Raw genomic sequence first — 19,655 nt, forward strand, 5'->3', positions numbered from 1 at the left:
CTCACTCCCACCCCCTTGACCATGGGACAGTCCACAGCTCGCTGCCCTTAGACCACGGCTCAGCGAGGACCCCATACTGTCGAGATGGGCTGTGTCCTGGTACACAAGAGCGGGAGGGGCCTCCACTGGGAATATGTCAGAGTCCCCACTTTGCCATCCTCCCTCACACTTCAGCGCAGCTATGGAGGGAAATTAAGCAGGGACGGGAGTGTGCGGGTGAGTGAACAGGCTCCTTCTAGGACATGGTCACTCCTGTTCTCCCTCCTCCACTATCATCACATTCCCCTCTTCTGCATCATGCCCTCACTGCATAAACTGCTGTTAAGATTTTTGTGTTTAAAGAAATCCTCTATTGACCCCATCTCCCTCTCCAGTTACGGCTCTTTTTTTCTCCCCTTGAGAATGAAATTCCTTGAAGGAGTTATCTGTGGCCCTGTCTTGACTTGCTTTCCTTCCTTTCTTTCTTGAACCCACTCCAGTCGGGCACTTGGCCTCCCAGTCTTCTGAATGAATTCCCTCTTCTCAAAGTTTCCAATGACGTGCGGGTTATCAAATCAATGGTGCTTTCTCAGCTTTCCTCTGATTCTGCAGAGGAGCACACCAGACGCATTCAGTCTTCCCCTGGCTTCAAGCCTCCTCCTGCCCTACTGCTCCTCCTCCTCCTCCTCCTCCTCCTTTGGAGGCTCCCCATCTGCCTCCCAACCCAGCCATCAGATCTTTCCACCCTACACTCACTCTCTCAGACCCCATCCTGTCCTGTGGCTTTCAATAACACCTACATGCCAAGGATTCCCAAGTTTTATGTCCAGCCCTGACCTCCCCACAAGAACTCCAGACTCAACTATCTAACCACCTGTGCAGTCTCTACTTGAGTATCTACTAAATATCTCAAATCATCATGTCCCAATTTAAACTTGTGATTTTCCCACCTCTCTAACTCCTTCCCCACCTCAGTAAATGGCACCACCATGCATATAACTAGCCCAGTAAAGACTATGAAGTTATCCTTCCCTTCTCTTCTCTGGTATACTTCAGATTCTGCACATTCCACCTTCAGAATATGTTCCACATCTAGTCACTACCGCCACTGGTGTTGCTGCCACATGTCTTGTGTCCGGAAACCAAACAGTCTCCTAGCAGATCTCCCTGCTTCTACTCTTGCCCACTTCAGAATTTTCACCCCACAGCAGCCAAACTGATGTTTTTAAAGCAGCAATCATACCACATCACCCTCAGCTTTTAGCATTCCCAAAATGTTGCACCTAAAATAAAACTACAGTCCTTAAGATGTATAGTCCTTAAGATGAACCATTAATAAACTGGTTCCACCTCCCACTCCTCTCCTTCTTGCTCACTCCACTCCAGCTACTGTGGCCTCCTCACTGTTCCTCCAACACGTCAAGCACATTCCTGCCCGAGAGCCTTCTGCTTGAAACACTTTTCCCCAGATATCTAAACAACAGTCTCTCTCGCTTTGTTCAGGTCTTTCTGCTAATATTTTGCCTGCGAGGGATCTTTCTTGATCAAGCTGTCTAAAATAGCAGCCCCCATGCATGTATGCATCAACAGTGGACATGGACAACAAACTGGGGAAAGGGCAGGGAGGGAGGGGGAGGGGGGAATCAGTGGGGGGGGGAGAAATATCTGTAACAAAAATTAATTAATAAAAAAATAAAAATAAAATAGCAGCTCCCTCACCTGTATCACACACCAGTCACTTATCCTGCTTTATTTTCCCCCAAGGCACTTACAACTATCAGACATTATATTAAATGTTTTTTTAATGTGTTTTTATTGATTATTTAGAGAGAGGAAGGGAGAAAGATAGAAACATCGATTGGTTGTCTCCTGCACACTATCCACTGGGGATCAAGCTTGCAAGCTTGCAACCCTGCAACCCTGCAATGTGGGCATGTGCCCTGATCAGGAGTTAAACCAGGACCTCTCAGTCCATGGGACTGACACTCAATCCACTGAGCTACGCCTGCCAGGCAAGTGTTTGTTTCTTTTATTTTTTGATACGTGCCCCTAGCTGGAACTGAACCTGGGACTCTCTGGTCTACAGGCCGATGCTCCAACCACTGAGAGCCAAACCAGCCAGGACATGTGTTTGTTTCTTCATTGCCCTTTGTCCCGATTAGAATGTCAGTGCCATGAGAGCAGGGGCTCATCTGTCTTGTCCACCATTTACCCCAGTGCCTGCACACAGTGGGGATGAAGGAGGGATTGAGAGAGTGAAACAGCAAATAAGCAAAGAAAGAAAGGGAATCCTGGAGGTCCTGGCAGTCCTACAGCAGAGAAGACCCCAGCATCCAGTTCCTTGGGCCTGTTGTGCAAGGCTCAGGCCTAGATAAAGCCATCAGAGCTTCTAGCATAGGCAGGCCCTGGGTAGGAACAAGCCTGGAGCTAGGACAGAGTGCCCCCTGGTGACCAGGACATTTGCAGCTCCAGGGCAAGGCCCCTAAAGTCCTAGAGATTTGCAAAGACTTTCTCTTCCAGTCTGGTTGAAACCTCAGAGCAACTGCCATGAAACAAAAAGGCTTAGATTTTTTTTTTGTAAATTGATTTTAGAGAGAGAGGAAGGAAGAAGGGGGGGGAGAGAGAGAGAGAGAGAGAAACCTTGATTAGTGGCCTACCATACAAATCCTGACGGGATCAGGGTGCAACCTGGATATGTACCTTGACTGGGAATTAAACCCAAGACCTTTTGGTGGTGCATGTGATGACACTCCAACCAACTGAGCCACACTGGCCAGGGTCTGAGGCTTAGATTTTTAATAAAGAAAAGCACGCAAGATTGGGTACCCAGAGTCCTGGGTTCTAGTTCTGACCATGTCCCTGACTCTCTGGGTAACCTCCAGTGTAAACTAATATTTGCTGGCCAGGGTTAGCTTTCCCTGTGGAATGGAGGGGTCCCTGCTTCAGCCACTCTTTCTGGGGGCCTCCTTTCAGCTTGCTCTACAGCAGGCAACCTGATCAGGAGGAGTGTCCATAAGTGGGGCAAAATCTGCAGCCCCAATCACGGCTTCAACATCTTTCTGGACTTTACCCTCTGTGGCAACAGACACCCTGGGAGAGCACTGCACAGAACACCCATTGTCCCTCAACGTCCCTTCACACATGACATTTCAAGATTTTAGACACCCAGAGTCTAGCATCTAGTTACATTCTCAAATCCAGAGCTCGTGGAAGAGGTCTGCAATGATGATGTGCCTTTGGTCTGTGAGATGTAGAGACAGGATTGTTTAATTAGGGCCATGGTTCTCAACCCTGGACTCACACTGCAAGCACCTGGGGAACTGAGGAAATGTCCCTGCAGGACTAAAGCCCTAGTGTGTGGGTATGGGCCCAGGCGTGGGCATTTTTTGTTATTGTTAATCCTCACATGGATATTTTTCCACGGATTTTTAAATAGAGTGGGAGGGAGGGAGAGGGAAAGAGAGAGAAACATCAATGTGAGAGAGACACATAGACTGGTTGTCTCCCACATGACCTCAACCAGGGCTAGGGATTGAACCTGCAACCCAGGTATATACCCTTGACCAGGACTTGAACTTGTGACACTAACTGCTGAGCCAAACCCGCCAGGGCAGCATGGGCATTTTTAACATTTTTTTTTTAGAGAGAGAGGAAGGGAAAGAGAGATAGAAACATTGATATGAGAGAGAAACATTAATCTACTGCCTCCTGCATGCCCCCCACTGGGGATTTGGCCCACAACCTAACCTGGGCATATGCCCTTACCGGAAATCGAACTGGCGACCTCTTGGTGCATGGGTTGACGACGCTCAACCACTGAGCCACACCAGCTGGGCACATGGGCATTTTTATGTATTTATTTTTTTATTTTTATTATTTTGGTATGTGCCCCTAGCAGGAACTGAACCCAGGACTCTCTGGTCCGCAGGTCGATGCTCCAACCACTGAGCCAAACTGGCCAGGGCCACATGGGCATTTTTATTTTTTATTTTATTTTATTTTGTTTTTAGCCTCACCCGAGGACATTTTCATTTTTTGTACAGATAGAGTGGGAGGGAGAGAGAGGAAGAGAGAGAGAGAGAAACATCGATGTGAAAGGAACACATCGAGTGGCTGCCACCCGCACGACCAACCAGGGCTGGGGACAAACTGCAACCGAGGTATGTGCCCTTAGCGGGAACCGAACCCGGGTCTCTCCGGACCGCAGGTCAACTCTCTAACCGCTGAGCCAAACTGGCCAGGGCCACATGGGCATTTTTTTTTTTTTTTTTTTATCCTCACCCGAGGACATTTTTCCATTTTTTTGTTCAGATAGAGCAGGAGGGAGAGAGAGGAAGAGAGAGAGAGAGAGAGAGAGAGAGAGAGAGAGAAACATTGATGTGAAGGGACACATCAAGTGGCTGCCACCCGCACGACCAACCAGGGCCGGGGACAAACTGCAACCGAGGTACGTGCCCTTAGCGGGAACCGAACCCGGGTCTCTCTGTACCGCAGGCCGACGCTCCAACCGCTGAGCCAAACCGGCCAGGGCCACATGGGCATTTTTAAAAGGCTCTCAGGTGATTACACGTGCAGCCAGGGTTGAGCTACACTGTGTTCCAGGCCAGAGCTCCAAGCAGAACTCAGGCAGAGGAGGTGGGAACCCAGGTGAAGACGGCATGTCAAGGAGGGCTGTCACATGCTGTTGAGAGGCTGGGAGAGTCCAGGTCACAAAGGGAGTCCAGTTTTCTTTTATTTTGGGGAACAAGGAGGTTGGTAACCTTGATAAAAGTGATGTAGTGGAGTAGTGGGCATCACTGGGAAACGAGTTGGTGTGAGGGAGAATGGGAGGTTAGAAAGTGGAAATGAGAGGAATCAACAACTCTTTTGAAGACTTTCTCCTTGGAGAGGAACAGAGAAGTGGGGAGGTGAATTCAAGGTCAAGGGAAAGTTTCTTTTATAGATGTGAAATTATAGAGCATTTTGGAGTGGCTGGAAATTATGACAACAACAATGGAATTAATGGGTCGAGGAGAGAGGGGACAGTTCCATTTGCTGAGCTGTGAAGTGAAAGGAGCTGGGGTCAGAGCACAGATGTTTTGGGAATAGATGCTTTTCCTGTCATAAGTCAGGAAAGAGGTGAGGTGGTGGGAGGTGGAGGGTGTTCACCTCTTTTTTTTAAATAGTCTAAGTAAATATTTTATTTAAAAAATTTTTTAATTTTCCAATTGCAGTTGACAGTTAAAATTATATTAGTTTCAGGTGTGTGGAGGGTGTTCTGTCAGATATCTGCAAGGTGAGAATGGACGGGGGAGGAGGGGAGAAGATGGAAGGTCTTGGGGAGCAGAAAAAGAGCTACTCGAGGACGCAGGATCTCTGGGCAGTATGGAGAGCCTGCCTATGTGAGGTTTGAGGTCACTTTGGTAAAAGCAATGCAATCAAGCCTGGTTGCATGAATTTCTCTGGCTGTGAGCAGCTGCCAGGCACAGAGGAGAGTTGATCCACCCAAGGCTGGGGCTTTGCTGGACAAATAAGATGGAAGGAGAGAGGAGTGCGTGGGGGTGGCTCCATTGGTGGAGCACAGAATTTAAGTGGGACAAGGATAAGATAGCGGACAGCAGCCATGCACACAGCCAGAGAAGGGTCACTGTAGTTCCGGACAGCTGGGGAGGAGCTGTATGTGTCATGCTAGAGGAAGTGGGCCGGAAGGAGAGAAGGAGTAGCCAGATCAGATGCTTGGAAATAAGATTGCATCACTGTGAAGTGACAATGGAGCGTCACTGTCATGAAGACAAAATTGGGATGTGCCAAGGGTGTAGGCAGCTGAGGCAGAGTTGTGATCAAGAGGCCAGGAGGCTAGGTCCTCATGGGGCATGATTCTTGTGTATACGAGGCCCCAGGGATGGTGACAGGAAGTAGCACGAGGGGAGGACAGTAAGGAAGCCACTAAAGTCTTCATGAGACTTGCTTATCTCTCTCTGGTTTCGGGGGCTCCTGTTACCAGTGTTACCAGTGCCTGGCACAGAGTAAGCTCGTGGTAAAACATGCAGTAAAAAATGAATGAATGCATGCCTACGGTGTAATTTGATCTTTAGCCTTGACAGTTGAAGAAACTGAGGTCAGGGGTTCCCCAAAGTGACTGTGCACTTGAGCATGTGTCTCAGCAAGAGCATGGTTTTTGGGTGTGTACATGTTAAAGTCCCTTCCACCCATCCTTCCTGCCACCCCCATCACCTTCTTCCCAGATCAGACTTCCTAGTCTCTAGTTGGGCTCCCTCATACAGTGATACCTCGGTTCTCGAACATAATTCGTTCCAGGAGGACGGTCGAGAACCGAATTGTTCGAGAACCGAAGCAATGAAACCAATAGGAAAGCGTGACTCCACAAAGCGTGACTCTCTCTCTGCACTCACACTGATGACGCAAGCAAGGCGCGCTGGGCCGAATGAACGCCATTCGGCTCAACTCGGAAGTTCGAGTTCCAAATATTTGTTCGGATTCCGAGACAAAAGTTTCTCGAATCCCGATTTGGTCGAAAACCGAGGCGTTCGCGAACCGAGGTATCACTGTATTTGGCCTCCACATTGCTCCTTCCATAGTCTGATCATCCTTTCACTGAGGATGAGACCAAGATTATTGCAGGATGGTCAGGCTGAGTTTATGCTTAGCCACTAACTCCCCCTCAGCCCCTTGGGGCCCTCTGTATACACACTCTTCTCTTCCTCTCTGTGCCCACCATTCCCACCCTTGGCCTGGAAGCCCTGGGACTCCCTGCCCACCTGGTGCAGCCCTGCCTTCCCTTCACACTCCATCCAGAGGACATCTTACTTCTCCTCTGCCTGACTTTCTTACTCTACTGCACATGTCTGCATCCTGCCTGCCTGCTGAAGTGGACTTGAGACCACTGGTAGCAGAGGTCAGGTCCAGGTCATTTATGCCCCTAGGACCCAGCAGAAGACACTGGTATTTGCTGCAACACATGTGAGGGAGGGGCTGTGTGCCTATGTGGATCCCAAGTGCCTCTGTCAGGAGCTGAAATGAGGAGGTGCAGGCTATGGACCACAAGGCAGGACCAAGAGGGGAGCTAGAGGCTTTATTGTCAGAGACTTGTACCCTATACACTGGGGGGCTGGCAACGCTCTTGAGGGGCCTCCTCAGGCCACCTGCCTTGGCCCCAAAGGCCAGAGTGGGTACAGAGCTGTGTCCCCAGATGTCCATTGTTTGCCCACCCTCTTGTCCCATGCCAGGCCACATCAGGCATTCAGGGCCGGTCGCAGGGGGCTGGGCCCTTCTTCCGCTCTCGGCTCAGCAGTGTCACCAACTTGGCCTTGAAGCTTGTATGGGCACCAGGGTGGCCAGAGACCCCAGCCTCATTGCCACTGTCACCAAGCTCCAGCTCCAGCAGCCGCCGGTACTGGGCCTCCAGGTTACTGTCATGGGCTGGGCCAGGCCAGCCCAGGTCCTCGCTGTTGTGGTAGATGGGGCTGGCTGGGGGACTGCAGCCTCTAGGGCCCTCCTGCATAGGGCCCCCCAGGTCAGGTTGTATGGGGCCAGCTTCTAGCGCACACAGATTCTCATAGAGGTGCTCAGCTGTGCGCAGGGGACCGCTGGCCGGCTTGCACACAGCAGCATACAGCCCAGGCTCCACAGGCAGCGGAGGCAGGCTCTGTGGCCCAGGCTCGGGCAGGTGTGCCCTATGGGAGCCTGAAGGCTCAGGCCCAGGGGGCAACTCCCGAAGCTCTCCAGGAGGCTCAAGTGAGGGCAGGGAGGTGGCCCGGGGCAGGGGGCAGGGCCGGGGCCCCCCCAGCTGAGGCAGCCGCTCCCGCTGGCGGGTGATGGCAGCAGCCACAACCCTGCACAAGTCTGGAGCTCGGGGGCTTTTGAAGGCGAAGAGGCCCTCACCTGAGTCACAACGGCGGCCAGCTTCAAAGGAGAACACGTCCTGGTCATGGGTGACATGGGCAGGTCAGTGGCCAAGGGGTCCCTTGATCTCCCACTGTCTCCTAGTCCCCTCCACTGCAGACCCAGTACCTCACCTTGTCAGAACCAAACTTGCGCAGGAAGTGGTAGGGCCAGGTGTAGAGGGCCTTCAGACTGGCTGGCTCACTCAGCTGGATGGTGTCTTGGCCCAGCAGCAGGATGTAGGGTCCCTTCAGCTGGCAGCGGGCAGCTGCCTCTGTCCTCTGTACCACCACTGGAAATTTGCCCACTGCAAGCAGAGGGCACAGCACTATGGTCCCCCAGAGGTCTCAGCCCTGGGTGTGGTGGCGCTGAGGTTGCCCGTGCACCTCCCCGACTCACCTTCCTGCCAGGAAGAGTAGATGGAGTTCTCTTCCATGGGGACCAGGCCCCGCTTGGGAGCCTCCACCTCCCCTGATCCAGAGGAACATTCTCCTGTGCCCTGGGAAATGGGCCAAGGTCAGAGATTAGAGTCCCACTACCCCTCACACCCCCACACCTCTTCCTGCATCCTTTTCATGGGGAGAAATGTCACCCAGGACTTGGACAAGCAAGTGCATCCAGAGACCTGGTACCAGTCCCAGCTCTGCCCCTGACACACTGCACAAGCCTGGGCACCCCTGAGACTATTTCCCCTCTGCAATCTTATCCTTCCCCCTGAGGGTGCTGAGAGCTGTAAATTAGGGACACACAACAAGATGGTCCTCTTACCCTTACACTAGGCTGGGGACCAGGACAGCCCTGTATATCCCCCACAATTTAGAGTGGTAAAGGGGCAGGAGTTTCAGGGTGGGAACAAGTGAACTGGTCACTCACTCCTCCCCCAGGCCTCAGGCTCCATCTCACCCCTCCTACCTCTAGTCCCTTTATGTCCTCAGGCCGACTCTCAGCATCCCAACTATGAGCACCCTGGCCCAGGTAGCAAGGCTAGGGCCAAATGCAGTGGTTCCTCACTGCTCTCTTACTCTTGTTCATTTCTTTCTTTTTCTTTTAACGTAAAAATTTTAAATTGAAAAAAAAATTAAATATACATCACAAAATTTACCATTTTATTCAGTTTGAAGTATACAATTCAGTGTTTTTTAGTAAAGTCACAAGATTGTGAAACCATTACCTTTATCTAATTCCAGGATGTTTCATCACTCCATATGAAAACCCATACCCATGCCACTTTCCTCCCTGCCCCCAGCCCCTGGCGAACACCAATCTGCTTTCTATTGCTCTGGATTTGCCTAATCATACAATAAGGGGCCTTTTGTGCCTGGCTTTGTTGGCTTAGCTTAATGTTTTCGGGGTTCATCCACTGAGTAGCACGTGTCAGTGGTGCACTCCTTTTTATGGTCGAGCAACGTTTCATTGTATGGACAGACACACTTGGTTTATCTCCCATTAGCAGATGGACATTTGGATTGTTTGCACCTTTGGGCTATTGGGAATAGTGTTGCTCTGAACATTTTTGCACATGATTTGTTTGAACATCAGTTTCAATTCTCTTGAGAATTGCTGGGTCATATGGTAACTCTGTTGCACTAATTGAGGAACCCACTAGAGTCATTTCCTTTTGGTCCATTATAGACCCTGTGAAGTTTTTAAAACTCAGTCCCTAGCTCAAACCCCCAAAGGCTTCTCCTCTCACCCTTAATAAAATCCCAAACTCCACATGTGGCCCAAGGTGGTTTCAGTAGGTTCTCATCAAATTCTTTTGCCTGCCTCTGCGTGTTCCTGGGCCCCCACTCCTTGCCCTCCAGCCAAATTAAACTTTTCCCTGCCTCAGGGCCTTTACCCACACTGCTCCTCCCTCTGTTCAGGATACTCTTTGGACCTCAGTGTCTGGGACACTCTCCTTAGATGTTTGCCTGGTAGGGTGTCCTTGAGGACTCAGGCTACTGTCCCCTCCTGAGAGGCCTTCTTTGACCATCCTGCCTAGTGTCCCCTGGTTCACTCCTGATCCCACCCCAGCCTTTCATTTTCTCCACAGCATGCATGGCCATTTGAGATTTGTTCTGTGGTTTCTGTTTCTGGGCTGTTTCCCAGGTTCATAGGTACTTAGCAGGTGCTTGCTGAGTGACAGGATGTGAGTGAATAAGGAATGAAAAAGTTGGGGGTGAGCCAGTCCCCCCAGGGCCAGACCTTGGATACCCTGCCCGCTTGCCCTGTGCTCACCGGGAAGGCCAGCTGGCAGATGGGGCCCATCCATGCCTGGCGGTGCTGTGCGGCCAGCAGGTGGCTTCGCTCAGTGGTGGTGAGCAGGAAGGCACCAGTGTCCCGGGGGCAGTTCTCACCGTCAGCTGGCAGCACTGACACACAGTCAGCCAGGCGGATGACTCGCCGCTCTCCTCTTCGGCTAGGACCTGCAGACCGATCACCAGCTGGCCCCAGGCCACCATCCCGGACTTCCCAGCTCTCCAGCCGTGCCACGCCTGATGGGCCCCCTGCATACAGCAGACCCCACACCTTTCGCCAGGACTTCTGTGGGAGATGAGGATGGGGGTGAAGACCTTCACTGTAGCTCAGCTCAGCACAAGCCACTCAGCAAACACTCCTGGCCACTCAGGCTGGCCTCCGCCACCCCCAATTCCTCAGGGCCTCAGAGAAGGAGATCTTGCCACAGCCAGCCCAACAAAGGGCAGTCTGTGCTTGGGGTCAGTCAGCCCTGGGTTTAAATCCATCCCACATTTTCCTAACTGGCACCCCCATAAACACTAGTGTCCTAGTCTCTCAAAAGGTCATGACAATGTGAGGTTGGGGCTTCTACTGGATTATGTCTGTAAAATATCTAGTGGCTGAAACAGACTATCTGACACTGCTTTCTGTTGGTGCCCCTCCCCCACCAAAGGTCACTTGGGCCACAGGACAAGGACTGTGGCAGGAGGGAGGCCTCACTCTCATCATGGCAAGGAAGGAAACATGCAAGTAGTGTCAAGCAAAGGAAACAGTTTATCTGCCTGGGCAGCAGCTGCAGCTGAGTTGTAGGGGTGCAGGGCCTGCTGCCTGAAGAGAAGAGAACCCCCGACTGTGTCCCATGACAGGCTGGGAGGAGCCAAGGAGCTCTCTTCTGCAGGGTGGGGCTCCACCTCTGGGGGCTCCTCCAGCTCAGCCCCTGGCCCTCCAAAGGGTGGAAGACTGCTGGATTGATTAGCCAGCCTCCAGCTCTGCCCTGCCCTGCTTCAAGGTTTGGGTTCTTAGACCCCCCCTAACTCTTGGCTTCCCCATCTATAAATGAGGCAGGGTCTCCCCAAGGCCCACTCAGGCTCAGCCCTCTTGCTTAGGCTGAGGCGGGGGCTCTGTCCCACCCCCACACCTGGGTTGTATTCCCCACCCTCATTCCCATCACCATTCTCCCCGGTCCAGGTGGGCTGAGGCTGGGTGGAGGCTCATCAATTATCCTGGGCAGCCAGAGTCCCAACCTTGCCAAACTTGATGTGCTGCTGGTAGAGGATGCCATCCTTGACGGGGGTCTCCAGAGGCTCCATGGCTGCAGCGGGCCCAAGGGCCGCCACTCCGAAGGCCTGAGGAGACTGGTGACAGGCTGAAGGGAACTCCTCACACTTCCTCTTCTGGCCACTTCCCCTCCCTCTGTCCAGAGAGGCAGCTGTGTGGCTGGGGGAGGGGAGCCCCTTTGTCAGTAAAAGAGCTAGGATGGGGGTGGGGGCATTACGTATTTCTTCCCTAGGGTTCTGGCCAAGGTGCCCATGAAAGCCTGGCAGGGGCCTCAGACACCTGAGGGCAAATGACCCATGCTTGCATCTGGGTCAGGAGGTATGAGCATCTGACCTACAGACTGACTCCCCAGTTACCCCCGTGGGCAGTTGTGCACCCTGGGCCTGGCCTTCTTACAGCCGGACTGGCAAACTCCTTGCTTCCCCACTTGCAACCCTGGTTGGTTGGCTTGCCCTTATCTCCAAATATCTATTAACTTTCACTTGCTCTCTCCATCTTCACAACCCCAGTCCAATGCCAGCCTAAGCACCCCCCTTTGAACCACTGCCCCACCTAGACCTACCCATCTCTCCCTTTTCTAAATGTTTTCTGGCTCCCCACTACCCTCGGGTATAGTCTGGGCTCCTAAGGCCAGCACTCAAGGTGTTGAGTCCTGACTCCAGCCCAACTCCTCCAGAGCACCAAGGCCCCAGCAGTGTGCCCCAGTCCCCATGTGTGGCCCTGGCCACATGAACGTAGGTGCTTTGCTCCCAGTGGGCTCCCTAGAGAGCTCACATGCTCTTTATAAGCTTTGCTTCTTGCTGGGGGCCTATTTTTTTCCCCCCTTGCCTTGCTGGAGGCCGAATTATGGCTCTGCATGTGGATCTGAATTCAGGAAAGAGCCTCATGTGATTATCAAAGCCACCTCTGGAAAGGAACATGTAAACAGGCTCAGGAATATGGTTTGGGGGTCACATACGGAGTGTGCTGCTTCTCAGGCAAGGAATCCTTTCCAAGGGCCTCCTGCACCTGGCTTTGTACCAGACATGGATCAGACAGCCCTGAGCTCATCTTAGAAACTAAGCCCTTTGTACCCTGTCATTTCAACAATGAGGAAATCGAGGCTCAGAAACATTAAGTAACTTGCCCAAGGCCACACACCAAGTGACAAACACAGCTTGAGCAACTGCTGTCCTGCTGGGATAAGCATGTGGCCCTGTACATGAAGTACCTGGCACAGAGGAACAGTCACCAGCTCTGGTCCTCTGCATACGCCTTGCCATATGTTGAAATCCTGGTCCATTTGCTAACATTCTCATGACTATTGCCCATGTTCATTATGTCTGCTCTCTTTTCCAGTCACCAGTGAGCTGCCCAGCAGAAAGCTTGGCACAGAGAATGTCAGGGAGTGCTTGTAGCTTGAGTGGCAGTCCTGTGGCACTGGCTGCCCCTTAGCAAACAGAGCGGAGGGTTCCCTACCAGGAACAGGGGTCCCGAGGCAGGAAGTTGCCTCTCAAGGGCCCTAGGAGCCTCACACAATTGACAAGAGGGAGGCTGGGGCAGGGCTGGAGATTGTGACAAACAACCAGAGACCCAAAAACCTGACCAAAGATTTTGCCTTGTTTACCGAGTAGTGCCTCTGAGTCACAAATAAAGCTGGTTCAGAAGAGTACCACAGCTTGATGCCTCCTTCCACAACTGAGACATCTGGGTGTTGGGGAGATACTCAGACCCTGCTTCAAAAGGGCTCTGGAGGTCAGAAGGTGAGGCTGCCAGGAAGCAGTGGGCAGATGAGGTGAAACACAGAGGCAGGGCTGAGGCTGAGACTAGAGAGGCTTGTGCTTTAATGGCAACTGGGGTAAAGGGGAGGGAAAATATTAATTCCAGGGGTACAGAGGGCAGGCAGCCAGGCCCAGCCTAGGCCAGCTGGGCCGAGGATGCTGGCTTCTTGTCCAGGGGGCTGGTGTGTGGGAGGCGGCTGGGACGCAGGGACCGAGGCCTCTTATGAAGGAAGGATGAGAGGTGGCTAGAAGTCCATGGAGCTGTGGGCCAGGTAGTCCTTTCGGCCGATGTTGCTAACCTGCTTGGTCTGCATGGCCTCAAGTTTGGGGCAGTCGGTGATCCGATGGCCCAGGCCCCCACAGAAGGCACAGCCACGCTCTCCTGGGGGTATGGGAGAATGGGGATCAGCATGGTAACAGTCAGGTTCCATGCCCCAGACCCTGCCCCCCATCCACTCATGTGCAGTGTGGACTTGTTTCATGGTGTTCCCGTCATGCCCCCCTCTGGACTACTGTCTCCGTTTCGCAGTCACCTCCAATGTCCAGCATGGACTCGTCCCCACAGTGCAGCACTTGCAGCACAGGTGGCACCTTCTGCTTGGCCTCCAGTAGCAGGGCTTTGAGGTCCATTAGCACTGACTCATCTGTGGGGCAGTGGGGAATCATTAGGTCCAACACTGGGCCCTGTAGGACTCGGGACAACTGTTGTGGCCCTGGCAGTAGACTCACCACAAGCCTTATTGATGAAGGTGGTGGCGATGCCTGTGTTTCCTGAGCGTCCAGTACGGCCTATTCTGTGCACTGCAGAGAGAGGAAACAGCCTCTGGTCCACGGCCTGGGGCTGGGGCCGGGGCCTAGCCTGCACCCCCATCCCACAAGTTCCCACCATAGTTCTCGATCTCCTCAGGCATGTCGTAATTGATGACATGCTGGATGGCAGGGAAGTCCAGGCCCTTGGAGGCTACATCTGTGGCCACTAGAACATCCTTCTTGCCTTCCCTGAATGCTTCAATGGCCTTGGTCCGTTCCTCCTGGTCTGGGGAGGGTCAAGCGGGAGTTGTCAGAGTGACAGCAGAAGTTTGGGGAGTAGTGGCAAGCCAGCCAGTAGGGAAAGGGGTTAGGTGAGAAGCCACTAAAGCAGCAGAGTCCGTGCCTATACACATGCCAGCCTGACCTTTGCCGCCATGGATGGCCACGGCCTCGACCCCCTTGAGCAGCAGGTACTCATGGATGGCATCCACATCGGCCTTCTTCTCTGCAAAGATGAGTACCTGTCCAGAAAGGCCAACTCGTCACAGGGACTGCCTCCGCCCAGTGTCCCCAACTTTCCCCAGTGTGTTACCTCCACTGCACACTCCCATCATCCTGGGAGTCCAGGGCAAGCCTGGCCGGCTATACTCACGGGTGGGGGTGTCTTCTGCAGGCACTCAAGCAGGTACACCATCTTGGCCTCCTCCTTCACATATTCCACCTCCTGCCATCACAGGGGCCAGGTCAGGTGGTCTTGGGAACGAACTCACCAGCCATGGCTCTGCCACAGAGGCTGGGTGCCCCCAATCCCTGCCAGGAGGTGATCAGAAACCTCTTGCCACCAAGCGCTGGGCACCCTCAGAATGTTTCCTGCTAAGGGCTGGGGCTTTGAACGAAACCCTTAGTGCTCCCAAGGTAGACCACCCATCCTGTTCCATCCCGCTCCAAAGGAACCTCACCAGATCCAGAGTTCAGTGGTGAGACTGCCCACCAGGAATGCTCACCCACCTGTATGACATCTAGGCTGGCGGCCCCAGCGCGCCCCACATTGATTGTGACAGGCTTCACCAGGGCACTCTTGGCAAAGTTCTGTATCTTCTTAGGCATGGTGGCGCTGAAGAGTAGGGTCTGGCGCTGACCCTAAAGAAGGGGAGAGCTGGGGCTGAGGGCATGTGGGGGCTGGGGAAGCTGAGCAGCTGGGACAGTGGGTGGGCAGCCCTGAGGGTGGCAGTAGTGCCCTGACCAGGCAGAGATGGGCACCTTGAAGTAGGAGAAGATGGTGCGAATGTCGCCCTCGAAGCCCATGTCAATCATGCGGTCAGCCTCGTCCAGGGCCAGGTACCGACAGATGTCTAGGCTGACCATCTTCTTTTGTAGTAGATCCATGAGGCGCCCAGGGGTGGCCACCATCATGTGCACACCACTGGGAACCAAGGAGAGATTCTGAGGTCAGGGCAACCTGCTCAGCCCTACTTAAAGGCCAGCACTATGATTTCTGCCCTCTGGCTCTTTCCTGTCTCTCCTGATCACTCCCACTGTATTGCCCTATGTACAGCATACATCTCTACTGGAGCAGGTTGCAGCCTTCTTGACCAATGCTGTCTGTACTCCAGAGCGCTTCCCAACTATGTGTTCACCTCTGCCTGGCACGTCCTTCCCCCTTCTCCTGGGTCATTCCTCTTACCCCCAGGAGGGGCCTGTCCTGAATCTCCAAATAGGCCTCAATCTGCACTCCCTCAGCTCCCTCCATAGATCTGGAATGGCTCACTTTACTGGTACACTGAATTGAACTGTTCTGTGTCTGCATTTTCCCTGGGACTGGGAATGCCTATCAAACAGGGACTGGGTGTGACTTGTCTGTAACCCCAGACAGCCGGTGATATTTGCTGGGGACTGCACTGTGTGGAAGAGCATGAGTCCAGTGCCTCAACCTCCTTGCTGGGCTATACACTGAATGAGCCTAACCTTTTTGGACACCTCAGGCCCCCTACTTCTGTCTGAAATGCCTGGATCCCCTGACTTTCCAGATGCCCCTGTTCCATCTGCTGTGTCCCCACAGTCCCTCACCACATCCTGTCTCATCCCAGCTGACCTCTCCATGAGATTGGGGACTCTGAATTAGGCCTCTGCAAGGATATGAAGAGTAGCTAAAGCAAAGGATCCTTCAGCTTATCTAGGGGCTTTGGGGAAGCCCTGGGGTGAGGAATGCTTATGCTCACTGTCGGATGGTCTCCATCTGCTCTTTGACAGACATGCCCCCGATGCAAAGTGCACAGCGCAGGAGTGGCGAGCTGTCCTCCTGCAGTAGGCGGCAGTAGTATTCCAGGATGCCATGGGTCTGTCGGGCCAGCTCTCGCTGCAGATACAGGGGCAGTGGCTGGTACCAGAAGACAGTCTCATTGGTGCCCTGTCTTCTAGGCCAGCCTATCTTACCGAGGGGCAGATAATGAGTCCATAGGGCCCTTCACGCTTGGAGAAAGGTAATCTTTTCTCTTGTTCCAGGCAGAACATGATGACAGGTAAAGTGAACACCAGTGTCTTGCCTGAACCTGTGAAGGCGATGCCTATCATGTCACGGCCAGATAAACTGTTGACAGAGAACAAGCCTTTGGGTCAGGTTCAGTGGAGTACAGGAACTGCCCATCACTGCCCTTTTCAGGGCCCCAAGGTCCACACTTACATGGTGGGGATGCCCTGGATCTGAATAGGTGTTGGGTGATGGATGCCCTTCTTCTTCAGGCCTCTCAGGATGGCTACAGAAAACAACCCCGATATCACACTTGTGTCTCACAGGTACTTTGCCAGGTCCCCAAGCTAAAACTGCCACCATTCCCCCCAAGTTACAAATGATAAAACTGAGGCCCAGGGAAAGAAAGGCTGAGAGACCTGTTTAAAGCTCCTAGGCTAAGTGGAGGCAGGATTAAAACTCGTATCTGTCCAAGCCCAGCCTCACTTGCCCAATTAAGGTCCCTAATGGCACAGACAGTGAATATGTTCAGCTGGCACAACTGAAAAAGGAACCTAAAGAAACCCCTCATCAATGCCCTGGCCTGTTTGGCTCAGTGGTTGGAGCATCGGCCCACGGACCAGAGAGTCCTGGGTTCGGTTCCTGCTAAGGGCACGTGCCTTGGTTGCAGTTTGTCCCCGGCCCCGGTTGGGAACTGGGGTCGTGTGGGTAGCAACCACTTGATGTGTCTCTCTCACATTGATGTTTCTCTCTCTCTTCCTCCCTCTCTCCTTCCTGTTCTATCTGAAGATAAACACAATGTACTCGGGTGAGGATACAAAAAAAAAAAAAAGAAACCTCTCATCAAATCCCTCCATCCCCACTGGCTATGCTGCAGCTGCTGGGGGATGGGACGCAACCTCACAGATGTTTGACTATCAAAGTGTGGTGCCTCTCCCACTGCCCAGATACCTGCAGGAAATTTCATTTCCTTGAAGCTCTTGATGGGTGGTGGGATACCATCACCTTCCACCAGAATGTGATATTTCTTCCGTACACGCTCATGCCGCTCTTCAGACATGCTCAGGACATAGCGGGGAGGTGTCCAACTGTAAGTAGGTGGTAGGGATCAATAGAAGCCCTGAGCACAGCTGCCTGTGGCATGTCCCTGCCAATCTCAGATACAAACTATTCCAGGTAAGGATAACTGCTTTTCCAGAAATTATAAATACCCACCTGGTTTTGATTGGATCGTCGTATGTGATTCCCTTAGCCATCTCCTTCACTGACATCAAGGCTGAGAAGAGAGACGTGGCTCAGGGTTGCCTCTTGCTTCCCAGAGGCCAGGCTCCTTGAGATATAACATGCTCCATCCCTGCCCAAGCTACCATACCTCGGCCCTCAGCCACACTCTCCAGGATCTTCTCCTCTTCCTTCAGCTGCTTTTCCTTGGCAGACTCCTTGCGGGCTGAGGAAAAAAAACAGAAGTCAAAGAAACACCAAAGCAATGCACCAAGCAGAGCCTCCTGCCACTGATGAACCCACCTTCAGCCTTCTCTTTGAGGTGCTGGTGTTGATCCAGGAGGCTGACATTGGACTGTGGGCCCAGCGGGATGTCGTCTTCATCTCCCCGGTGGTCACTGCCACTGTCCTGCTGCTCCTCTTCCGAAGCAGCTCCCTTGCGTCTTCGCTGTAGCAGCTTCTGGAGCTGAGGTTTCACCAGCGCCCCTCAGAGCCGAGCTCAACAGAGTGAGGCATCGCACCCAGGAGCTGTGGCAGGATCCTAGCTTTTGGGAGAAGGCCGTGGCCCGAGGTGCAGAACTGTCCCTACTCCTCAGATTAGGTCACCAGTCCCTCGGGTCGTGCCTGGGGCCCACGATCCCGTGTAGACACCTCACCCCGTAGACTAGAAGTCGCCCCCCCCCCAATTCGACTGCGAAATACCCACCCCCTACCCTCATTCCTCCCTAGGCCCCGGGCCCTCACCAGGAGCTGCCGGCGCTGTCGCAATGGCACATAGGGCACATAATCCTCGTCGTCCTCATCATCTGCCTCGGAACGGCTTCCTACAGCAGTCCCCTCGTCGGTACGAGCCCGCTGCAGAGACACATGAGTCAAGCCCCAAACCCCCTCGTCTTTCCCGTCTTCACTGGGGCTCGCCACCCGCGCAGACCCCAGCCTCACTCCCACCTTCCATTCAGGTTCCGACTCCTCCATCCTTTTTTGCACGCATGCGCCCCACGGCAAAAGAGCCCGCCTTACTTCTGAGATCCAATCAGATGTGAAGAAATGTACGTCGGCGCCTAGCAACGACCTGAGTGCCGGATCGCGCCGAGGGACAAACTTTCTCCTGAGCCGCTGTCCTGTCCTGCGGCACGGCATCCATGTTCCCTGTGCGGCTATACAGCTGATGCCAGGGCTGAGGGCGAAAGCGTCAAGCAAAGCATTGTGGAGCAGGTGCTAAAGGATCAAACCAAGTGCGGTGGCGGTGCCCCAAATGAAGACGCGGATCCCGCCAGGTGCCTAGTCGCGCTCAGAGCATGACGTCATCCGATATGCCCGCCCCTCTGGGGGCCCGGGAGCCCTGGGACGTAGCCGGATCCAGCCCCGGTCTGCATATTCCTCAGGGCCACCAGGGGGCAGGGTACGGCTTGCAGAACAAATGACTCAAGCCCTGCTGCCCTGACTGGTGTCCTCTTGTGGGACCTATGTTCAGAGTAGTGAGGAGTAAATAAAATACTGATGACGGTGGTTTTCAACTGAGCGTCTGTACATATGTGTGTAAGCGATTATTTTAAATGCTGTGAATATAGAGCTTAGAGGGAACCTGAGGAGACCCTGGAAATGAGCTTCCACGGAAGTGTGGAATCTCAGAGCAGGGAGTGGGGAAGAAAAAGGCCTCCCAGTTAGAGGGTCCAGCAGGAATGGTCTGGCCATGTGCAAGCGCAGATTCCCAGAGAATAAAAAAATCACTTCGCCCACATGGGAGTGGGGGTGAGCCAGCGCAAGGGTTGGAGAGGTAAATTGGGCTCTGAGCATGCAGGGAGGTGACTGCCAAAGTAATTTTGTCACTGGGGACTGAGAGGAGTGATGGGTCAATGCGGTCCTTTCTTCATATATTTAATATGAGTGTGTCCTGGGCATTGTGCAATGCTGAAGCAGATAAAAAAGGAACAAGACACAAACCTGGCTTGTGAGATTATGGATTCGTCGAGGAAACAGAAATATAACCAGTCTTGAGGTTAAGGAGAAGTATCAAAAGACATGGTACCACTTTTGGAATTACACAAAGGGCAAACTGATTCTCACAGTAAAAGTGGCTTCTCAACTCGGATGTGAAG

At 53.1% G+C, this 19,655-nt stretch overlaps 2 protein-coding genes across 6 annotated transcripts; both read right to left on the reverse strand.

Moving 5' to 3' along the window:
• Positions 1-7,015: 7,015 nt before the first annotated feature.
• Positions 7,016-11,504, reverse strand: DOK3 (docking protein 3). Of its 3 annotated transcripts, none has more exons than XM_036241861.1 (5): positions 11,325-11,504; positions 10,081-10,386; positions 8,260-8,359; positions 7,995-8,167; positions 7,016-7,900 (listed from the first exon to the last, which is right to left on the reverse strand). In XM_036241861.1, exons 1-5 carry the CDS (start codon positions 11,388-11,390, stop codon positions 7,220-7,222), a joined length of 1,326 nt encoding a protein of 441 aa, XP_036097754.1. In that variant the 5' UTR covers positions 11,391-11,504; the 3' UTR covers positions 7,016-7,219. The 3 variants fall into 3 exon arrangements, with proteins under 3 accessions (XP_036097754.1, XP_036097755.1, XP_036097753.1); XM_036241862.1 differs by having other exon boundaries at positions 10,200-10,386; positions 11,325-11,471; XM_036241860.1 differs by having other exon boundaries at positions 11,252-11,471.
• Positions 11,505-13,167: 1,663 nt separating this feature from the next.
• DDX41 (DEAD-box helicase 41) lies at positions 13,168-18,676 on the reverse strand. Of its 3 annotated transcripts, none has more exons than XM_036282113.1 (17): positions 18,577-18,676; positions 18,301-18,411; positions 17,860-18,022; positions 17,708-17,782; positions 17,551-17,611; positions 17,287-17,423; positions 16,549-16,621; positions 16,302-16,455; positions 16,088-16,224; positions 15,129-15,291; positions 14,877-15,008; positions 14,521-14,592; positions 14,293-14,389; positions 14,005-14,154; positions 13,848-13,919; positions 13,652-13,762; positions 13,168-13,500 (listed from the first exon to the last, which is right to left on the reverse strand). In XM_036282113.1, the coding sequence occupies exons 5-17, from the start codon at positions 17,604-17,606 to the stop codon at positions 13,364-13,366; spliced, it is 1,491 nt and encodes a 496-aa protein (XP_036138006.1). In that variant the 5' UTR covers positions 17,607-17,611; positions 17,708-17,782; positions 17,860-18,022; positions 18,301-18,411; positions 18,577-18,676; the 3' UTR covers positions 13,168-13,363. The 3 variants fall into 3 exon arrangements, with proteins under 3 accessions (XP_036138006.1, XP_036138007.1, XP_036138004.1); XM_036282114.1 differs by lacking the exon at positions 18,577-18,676 and adding an exon at positions 18,505-18,547 and having other exon boundaries at positions 17,860-18,101; XM_036282111.1 differs by lacking the exon at positions 18,577-18,676 and adding an exon at positions 18,505-18,545.
• Between the last annotated feature and the right edge of the window lie 979 nt (positions 18,677-19,655).

The sequence above is a fragment of the Molossus molossus genome, unplaced genomic scaffold (genome assembly GCF_014108415.1).
Source record: "Molossus molossus isolate mMolMol1 unplaced genomic scaffold, mMolMol1.p scaffold_m16_p_4, whole genome shotgun sequence".
In the NCBI taxonomy this organism is placed as follows: Eukaryota; Metazoa; Chordata; class Mammalia; order Chiroptera; family Molossidae; genus Molossus; species Molossus molossus.